General features: G+C 40.9%; 1 protein-coding gene across 1 annotated transcript in view; it reads left to right on the top strand.

The window, feature by feature from the left end:
* RAPGEF5 (Rap guanine nucleotide exchange factor (GEF) 5) overlaps positions 1-7679 on the top strand; it is a gene marked incomplete at both ends in the record, with an annotated part of 31308 nt that extends 23629 nt beyond the window's left edge. Inside the window, 2 exons of the mRNA XM_010073112.1 lie at positions 2282-2346; positions 7625-7679. Of these exons, the coding sequence (XP_010071414.1) occupies positions 2282-2346; positions 7625-7679 (120 nt within the window). The remainder of the gene's footprint in view (positions 1-2281; positions 2347-7624) is intronic.
* Between the last annotated feature and the right edge of the window lie 2154 nt (positions 7680-9833).

The raw sequence follows: 9833 nt of genomic DNA, 5'->3' as shown, positions 1-9833 counted from the left end.
GTAGGGAAATGTTGCCCAGATTGGTAATTCCCAAAGTATCACACAGTACGTAGAACTTTGTTCCATGTCAGGCTTGTTTGTATTATTTCCAAGACCAATAAAATAAGCATGGATAGCATAGAAATTATTAGTAACTCAACAAATCACTGTCTTTCAACAAAAGTAGTTTCAAGAAAAAAACTGACAATCATTAGCAACCTTTCTTTAATTATGAAAAATAACTTTAGAATGTCCTTTTAAAGCTAATTAAATTTAAATGCAGAGCTCACTTACAGCACACAGGCACAGCTTTTGAAAATCAGGCAGATTTTTCAAATGTGTAATGGAATACTGTAACGTATCCTTACAACTTAGCTCAGATGCAATTTTCTGCTCTGCTGAATTTATCTAGACTCTTAGTTGTTGGCAGCAAAGCAAATTTCTCTTTCTTCCACCCTCAGAGATACATACGTTGCTGTCATTGACCTAAAATGTTGTGTGGAAATTTCTGCTTCCAGTAGAAGTTCTTTATTAGACGTGACCAACGTTTTTTAACTGCATTTGATATAGAGACAAGTAGTGCCTGTGTCCTGAAGCTGTGTCCTTTCCCTGTCCCTTTCCCTGGGTGCCCCAAAGCAGCCCAGCAGAAGAGGCGTAGAGGGTCCCGCTCCCTCCTTTCCCCTGATTTTTAGGATGCTGCCCATGGGCAAAGAGGTGCTGGAAGCATGCTCAGCGTAGCCTTGCTTGCCCCATGTGCTTGCCCCACTTGTTCAGGGAGTGCCAGCTGGGCTAGGTGCAGGAGCTAGTATCCTGCCTGCCTGAGGCAGACCCCAGCCCAGACGCCCTAGGGGCATGGGATAGCTCTATCAGCTCTCACGCAGAGCTCTGCCTAATGAGTTCCAGCCCTGGGTTTACACCAGCATATGAAGCCGTTAACATTTTCATTCTAAGCAATTACAAAATGCCCCTTGGGCACAGAGTGAGTCTTTGAAACAAAAGGAAATAAATCAGGTTGGCTGTTCTGGGGGAGGGTGAAGGGGAGGGGGGGTGCAGTGTGACAAAGCATCCCTAGGTGTCAGCTGCGGGTTCTCAGTCCTAAAATCCCCTGAAACTAAGCGGACCAAATGGGCATCAGAGGGAGTCCTAGAAATGGGCAGAGGAGAAATGCTGGGATGCACAGTTAGACTGGTGAGTTGAAGGCTGGCACCTCTGCTGAGGGGGAGATGTTGTCTGTTTACTCTTCCATTTGCCTGCTGGCAGACACAGCTGAGACTTTTAAGAAGGAATGGTATTTGGAGTGCTGTCTTATTACAATAGTGGTGTCTCCTCCTGGTACTCTGGGTACCCGTAGATCAAGGAGAGAGCGGATAGGGGGCATGGCGGTGGTGCTCCTGCACCTTCAGTGACCTGGAGGATGCACTATCAGAGGCAGAGCTTCAGTCCCTGTGGGGAATCTGTCCATGTCCTTGGTACTTCACGACCAAGATAGGTCTTGCTTTGTCTCCTAGCATGCGTTAGAAAAATGGAGAAAATTACCTCAAGTTAGTGTTTTAATTGTAATCTTAATTTAGCAACGTTTGTTTTGCCCGACATTGCCCTCTCTCCAGTATATTACACTGTGTTCAGTTCCCTTCCTGGAGCCAAAGATAGACCTTTTCCTTTTCCTTTCACTGACCTTTTTGTTGCCTTTGCAAATTCTCTCCAACAACATGGTGTAAAAGTGATTTTCCCTAGCCATAATGCTTATTTCAAGACTTTAACTTCAGTTTGGTGGCTTGTCTTTAATCTCCCCAGCTGGACGCTGCTGTAGCCTGCATCTCTGTGGGGGACTTCAGAGTCATTGTGTCTCACAGAGAGAGATGAAGGGGTGTCAGAGTTGAGTCCAGCTCTGGTAGCTCTACCCTATGGAGCTCTGGGCTCAGGGACCAGCCAGCCTCAGCATGGACACAGCCACAGGCAGCACTGCAGCATCCCTCTGGATGCCCCTGTCTGCTCCCAGCCATCCTCTATATGATATCTATGCACCCCAGAAGCAACACAGATGAGGTTTAATAAGAAATGTGTGCTGCTGCTTGAAAATCCTCTTGTTATGATGTGTTTATGGTGTTTCTATCCGATAATCTCTGCATGTCATTATACCAGGCTTTTGTTCCCTTGTCCTAAGGTATTGTGTCAATCATTAATGGGATGTTTTCCTCCTTTTTTTTTTCCCCTTTTTGTTGCTGTTTGGTCATTTTACTTCTTCATATTAAACAACAAACAAAGCCATGAAAAACAATTCTTTTTCCTTTATTTTTTTCAGATGTAACATTCATCCATGAAGGAAATAAAACTTTTCTGGATAACCTTGTTAATTTTGAAAAGCTGGTAAGCTAATTTTCTGTTTTTCAAAGAGATTCACATTCTCTTCTTCTCTTTCCCCTCCTTATCAAAAAGGCTAAAAGATTTTGTGGCTGAATCAGGAAGAAGTAAACGGGTAAAAAAGAACAAACAGAATAAAACCGCCAACAATTTATCTCCCCTGCCCCTTCCCTCTACTCCTCTCTCTTCTCACTTCTTCCTCTCCCAGTTCTGTGTAAAATAGCCAAGCCAGTGATGGCCAGCATCAGTGCTACACAGTTTTCTCTCCTTTGCACCACCTCATGGACTATTTCTCCTTAGTTAAGTTCTCCTGCTTCAGCTTCCTCTAAACCATGTTTCCTTTTTTTTTCTCAAGGCACTAAAGAAAAATTTATTTAGTTTATCACTTGACACTGGTATGCTAATTCCAGGGATCTAAAATGAAAGTAAAATTTCTGATCTAGGTTAGATGATGAAGAAAATAATGCCTGAAAAATGAATTAAGCTGACTGTAAATACCACTATAGTAGCGTTTATGTAGAAGGGCACTTACTGACATTGTATCTTTGGTCTGCTAAGGCCTATGCTTGGCCTGCATCTACTCTAGACATTGTATGATGTCTATTCTGGCATGATATTACTGATAGACGTTTGATATCTTTAACTTGCATATTTCGTTTCTTTGTCAATAACATTTTCATGGCACTGAAAGCCACAGTTTATATATCTGAACAGTTGTGGAGTAGAGAAACTTTGATTTTTAAAGTTGTCCTGGAGTATTTGATCAAGAAACCAAAATGTTCTTCCCAGTTGCTCTAGATGTGCTGTGGGAGTGCTAGTCCAGATGGCTGTGCCTGGTGGATTGTTCCCAGCTATTTTCTCCATGTGTTTACACTTGTTTGAGAATGAATGTGCAACCATGGAGTTATTCATGAACCAGATGTTGAACTTATTTTTACATCCTATCATAATGTACATTGTCTTTCAACTTGCAAGCAGATGTAGACTTTGACTTTTGAACCTGAGCTCCTCTTTTGGTGTTTTCTGTTTGATTTCTGTACCTTTTCTTGTTGCAGAGTTTACAAGAACACTGATTTGCATTTAATGAAAGGTTTTCTTGTACCAAGTCCATTAACTGTTTGACCTTTAGGTGTTTGCATAAAACTCATTAGCATGTTCTTCTTCGTTGCCTCTTGGAAGTACATCCAATTAACATGTAAATTAAACTAGCCCTTGATGCACAAGAATTGTTACTAAAATCCCCCCACTGGCCTGTACATTTATTTAGTGAATGTGGTAGGATCTGATTCTTGTTCCAGTCTTAGACAGACCTTTTTTGTTGATTAATCATGTATATTTTTAATGTATGCTGGGCTTGTTGGGTAAGATTTCCTATCCTCTCTGTCACCATTGTGTCTCTAGAGGCAGTGGGAGCTTTGCTAATTGACTTCAGTGAGATAGGATTTCACCTTTTCCATGCAAATGGATAATGGACATTTTAAATAGCAGGGGTGGAGAGTCTGAGGTGATGGTGGTGGGGTGAGGGTTGTTCCTCCAAATTATTAGTCAGATCATGCCCTCAGGAACGGAGCTGTCTCATGGAGCCCTGTGTACGTATGAATACAGGCAATAGTGCAAGTTTAGGAAGTGGGGGCTTCGGAGAGATTTAAATATGAGTGTAGTGGAAACTCAGAGAGTACATCTATTACACTGGTTCGTTTGGATGGTAAGGCATTTAGTCAATGGTCATGAATTTGCTGAAAAGATGCATCACACACAATCACACATACATCAGTTCATGTTTCTTTTCTAATTATAAGGGCTTTATCCCAGGGAAGAATGTACTCATTTGTGTTCTATACTGTGCTGAGCACTTTCTGGCCTCTGCTGAGAAAAATTAGGATTGACGTTGACTCCTGCTTGGTTTGGATCAAGCCACTGAACCTCACTTGCCAATTTGCTGTTACAGAAAAAGAATTATTCTACCATGGTAGATTACTGCTTTGGGAAAGGAACTTACTGTCATAAATACACAGAATTTCTACTTATTAATTTCAAAGCAAAAATAGTTTCTAGTCTCTCCATTTGGATCAGTATTTTGAAATATTTCATTTCTGCATTAATCATCTCACCTGAAGGAGGACTTGTCAGTCTGAACCGTTGTTTTTTCAACTATATAAGTTAATTTAATAAAAGATATTCTCTCTCCCTACAGTCCCTTCTTCTTTTATATTGTTTGACCATCATGGCTCAAACAATCCTACCGTGACTGAATTTGATTTGACATGACGTGATTGCAGTGAAGACAAAGTTAATTCAAAATATAAAGAAGGGAATTTGCAAAGAGAAGAAAATGAAATGATCTTTTGTCTCAGGAATGTTACCTAGTTTTAGCAAAAGTTGAAGTGTTGTAGTGGTTTAACTCCATTTTGGGTAAACTCCCAGCAGGTCAAGGGAGGTGATTCTCCCCCTCTACTCTGCTCTGGTGAGACCCCACCTGGAGTACTGCATCCAGTTCTGGGCCCCCCAACACAAGAAGGATGTTGAGTTGTTGGAGAGGGTCCAGAGGAGGGCCGCGAAGATGATCAGAGGGCTGGAACATCTCCCATATGAGGATAGGCTGAGAGTTAGTGTTGTTCAGCCTGGAGAAGAGAAGGCTCCGGGGAACCTTATAGCAGCCCACCAGTACTTGAAGGAGGATACAGGAGGGATGGGGAGGGACTTTTACAAGGGCATGTAGCAACAGGACGAGGGGTAATGGATTTAAACTGGAAGAGGGCAGATTTAGACTAGATATCAGGAAGAAAGTCCTTACTGTGAGGGTGGTGAGGCACTGGAACAGGTTGCCCAGGGAAGCTGTGGATGCCCCATCCCTGGAGGTGTTCAAGACCAGGCTGGATGAGGCTTTGAGCAACCTGGTCTAGTGGGAGGTGTCCCTGCCCATGGCAGGGGGGTTGGAACTAGATGATCTCTGAGGTCCCTTCCAACCCAAACCATTCTATGATTCGATGATGAAACTCTACTCTGGAATAGTGTTAGATAGTTTAGTACCATACCCACTTCCTCAACCAAATCTGAAGGAATAAATGAAAATATGGTTTTATACTGTTGCGTCTCAACGCATTTCTGTGGTATGTACTGAGCTACTTCACTGAAATGTGGCTTCAGGTTTTTTTTTTCTCCAGTCAGCCATCACCCGTATCTTAGCAATGACATGTCTTAGCCACACTCCAGCAAATTCTAATACAGGTCAATGACCATTACCATTTTAGATGACACCTTACCTAGTGCCTTCAGCTGTAAGGACTGTGTACATTCAGCTCAAAGTTCCCAACCCCCACCCCCAAATATCTGTGCAACTCCCAAGCCTGAGTTTTTACTATCCTCAGTTAAAGGAGTGCTAATGATCCTAGGTAGCTTGTAGGCTGAAAGGCCACAACAAATGTGTGTTACCCATCACACTAGCGGTATGCAAGCACCTGTTTAAACAGTCAGGAAATGGCATTTACTTTGCAGATTAATTGGCTGATTTTCTGCATTACAATTGGATCGCAGAGAGTTGAAAATGGACAGAGAGAAATGCCTAATTAGGCTACTAAAGCGGGGAGATTTGGGGTTCTGCTTTAATAGAGTGTTACACCAAGAGGTTCTTCCATTACCAGAGCATCACCTTCAGAAACCAGTCTTGGGATGGACCCCCACACTGATTACAAAGGAGAAACAGCAAGGAATGACAGTGTGTGTGATAGCTGGGTTGCTCTTACTTCTAAAAGCCAAATGCAAAGGGTATCAGCTGGAGAACATCACAGCAGCAGCACTGGTGGAAGTTGTAGCTCTCCCAGTACTCATACTATTGGTCATGAAATCTAGATCATCTCATTAGAACGTCATGATACTCAATGTAAGGACATCAGCACAAGAGATTACATGATTTAATGCCAAATGAAGCACATTGGGTAACAAGAAAAATTATTTTGATTCACTAATGAAGGGAATATGAAGTTTCTGTTAAACATGCTCTTCTGATAAGCTTTTCTAGGGAGGAGCCTTGTAAGCTACTCCCAGGGTGTTGAGAGATGAGCTGTTCTGTGTCATTCTGGTCTTCAACATACTCTGCTCAAGACAGTTAATCCTTTCTGTCTCTGGTTATTTTTGAGGGAGATGTGGGAAGAGCATAAGCTGTTTGCGTTTTCCTGCTAACTGCAATTTGCTTAAATTAGTTATTAGATGTGGTGAAGAGTTGCCACAGAAGCAGTCAATAAAGAAAAAAAAAGTAATACCTCGAGAACTTCATGGATGACATCTAGTGAAAATGAGCACACTCATTGATAGAGAACAATTCCAGTTTTCATAAGTTGAGGACCAGAGTCTGAATGAGAAACCAAACATAAACTTCCCCTGCTTAATCTGAGTGTACATCTGTTGTATTTTTACTCTGACATGCAGCAAAACACTACAACACCAACGCTCACCCTGCTCCCCGCCCCTCCTGAGGATGGGGGAGAAAATTAAAGGGGTGAAGGGCAAAGAGACTCCTGGGTTGAGATAAGAACGATTTAATAACTAAACTACAATAATATTGGAAATAATAATTATTATTATAATAATAGTAATATATTCTGTCCAATATCCCTGTTAGCACCAGCTTTTCTTAAAATAGTATACCTACAGTATAGTCTTATTTGGTGCCTGTCTGCGGAGGTGTCAGGGTGCTTACTCTGCAGCATTTAGGCTGTGGGCTGGTTTTTTTGTGTTGGTTATCATATGGCAGAAAATTGCGTAGCTGATACTAGTGCCTGATTGTGCTAGGCATTATATAAGTATACATTAAGGTGTAGTATGTGCCACAAAAGGGCTTACAGTCTAATTAAACAACATGTGGAGACAGAAGGAGAGGTTGCAGACTACCAAATGCCCTGGATAATACATTCAAGCTGGGAGCTGAACCCAGACGCACCCACCCAGTCCACAGGACTTCCCTGCTGTAGGCTTTCCATTTAATAAAAGTCATCCAAAAATAAGCAATTGTTTGGCTATTTTTCACTACCACTTTCCATGGGCTCTTGGGGAGTTGTTCCCATTTGAGCTGTGTGATATCAATAAGGACCTTCTTGACTAACCCTGTTTCACTATATATTATCACTAAGATAAAGAGTGAAGTCTCTCTCTTGCTGTGTTAATTTTCTACCTTAATGCAGTTGCTTTTTACTGTATAGTGTAGGGCAAGGAGAGTTTTTTCAGGCTTTTCTAATGGCAGAATCCATCTCAGGTTTTTGCACTGATGGTTTATATCTTGTCTTTGCAGCACATGATCGCAGATACTGTTCGGTCATTGAGACATTGCAGAAATAACCAATTTGGTGAGTAGCCAGAATTTGCCATTTATTTTGCCTTTGTACAGCCATGAAGGTTTTTTTTTTCTGTTTTCTTTCCACTTGCTGGGGTTAACTACAGCAGCAAAATGTCATTGACAATCGTTTTAACCAGTTGGCAAGAGGAGGTCTCATTGTTGGAATGTCAACATAGCAGCAACCACAGTTGGATGAAGTTTTACTTCACAAAATGTTTGTAGAAGCAGCTTCCAAGTTATTTAGGAATTATTTTCCTGAAAAAACTGTCACCTTTTCAAAATACTGTGTAATATCTGCGCCAGCTGCTCTTAATAATGGAGGCCTCTGATGTACACCGCTGTTTCTCACTTTCCCAGCTATAACCGAGTTACCTCAGTCTCCCACTGCTCTGTGTGTTTTGGTAATGAATTCGCAGCTGTCTTGGCTTCCAGTAGCTAAAAGATGGTATCATCACCACAGCTTTTCACTTGGCTTTTCAGCAACAGAAATTGTTTGCTTGGTTTGGGTTCATAGAATCATAGAATGGTTTGGGTTGAAAGCGACATTAAAGATCATTTAGGTCCAACTCCCCTGCCATGGGCAGGGACACCATGTTCTTAAAGACATTTCACAAAAAGTCTTGAAGATACTAAGATCCTGTCAGTTTCATGAAGGTGGTTGACTAGGTAGAAAAGAAGAGGTTGTGTTAGTAGTTCTGCTAGGGAAAGACTTGTAAATAGAGCTCTGCCTGGTATAGACACTGGAGGATCTGTGATGATGGGAGCGATTAAGAGTGACTCAGCTGCACAAAAGGCTTTTTTTTTTTTTTTGGTGTTTCCACCTTATTAGCCACCAGAGAATCCAACCCTAAAGGACCATGCCCAGCTTGCTTTGTTCTGCTGCTTGCAGAGGAGGAACCTTGTTTTTCTCCTCAGCATTTCTCATTCTCTGCAGAGAGGTTAAACACAGGAAGGGGACAAACATAGCACTAATTTAGGAAGTGGTTAGAGTTTTTAAGCCAAACACACTAAACAAGTCATTGATTGAGGCCACTGAAACCTCCTTTCCAAAGGGAAGTTCAGAACTGTGCTGTAGCCTTGGGGAAAAACAGTTTGTTTATTTTTTCCAGATGAATTTTCAGCAGCTGTCAGCATGGACTCTAGCAAAAAGAAAAATAATAATAATTTTCTGTATAAATACACATTCCTTGGAGAATGATAGGTACTGCTGACAGTTTGGATGAATATTTGTTCTGTAGAATTACCTTGTTGTATGTACAGGGTTTTTTTCAAACAAAGGCTACTTACTATTATGGTTCTTGTTTTATTTTGACATACATATATATGTATAGAAGAGAAAGAAAGGGAGAGAGGACATACCTTTTTTGTTTTATTCTGTCGAACCAGATACTAAAGGAAATATTGGTTAATCCCACCCATGTCTCTGTAAATTAGAATGTCTATTATTTGGCATTATAAAATGTAGAATTGGCTCTTTTTAATTTCGTGAAAAATTTTTTGCAGCTTCTCTGCAAATCTTTCATCTTGTTTTTGCCTTTTTTTTCCCCAAGTGGTTTTGTAAGTGTTGCAACATAAATCCAAGGTTAATACCTGAGATTTATCGTATAATCTGGTAGTTTGAAGTACGTGATTGTTATTTTATTTTACCACAGACTTGATTTATTGTGAGACTGGCATTTAAAAAGCAGCTTATACAGACATCCCTGTAGGCACTTTTTTTTTTCTTACATTCGTTCAGGCATGAAATGAATTCACTGAATATTTATTGAGACTTTATGGACAGTTTCCTTTTCTAGTGGGCTTATTTTGCTCTCAGAAATGTGAATCTTTCTACTGCATCAATTCCCAGATTGGTCTAAGAGCAGCATGCGTCTCACTGTAGGAAAAAATTCAAACAAAACTAAGCAAGGAGTGTTATTATTGTTTATGAACTGTATCATGTGTATTAGGCTTGCAGGCCAAAGTCTTTCTGGATTAGAAATTGGTTAGATTCCCAGCAAGACTGAAATGCCTTTTTAATGGAAATAATACTTCTGTATCCTAAATCCTGAGAAGAAATAATAGCGTTTCCAAAACCAGGTGAAGCAGCCTGAGAAAATAACGTCATTTAAGATTTTGTCATTTCGGCTGTGTTCTGGTTTTGTGTGGTGGGTTTGTCTGGTAG

Source organism: Pterocles gutturalis, unplaced genomic scaffold (genome assembly GCF_000699245.1).
Source record: "Pterocles gutturalis isolate BGI_N339 unplaced genomic scaffold, ASM69924v1 scaffold3022, whole genome shotgun sequence".
Lineage (NCBI taxonomy): Eukaryota > Metazoa > Chordata > Aves > Pterocliformes > Pteroclidae > Pterocles > Pterocles gutturalis.
Note: the sequence above shows the minus strand (reverse complement) of the source record. Positions and strands in the feature narration are given on the sequence as shown.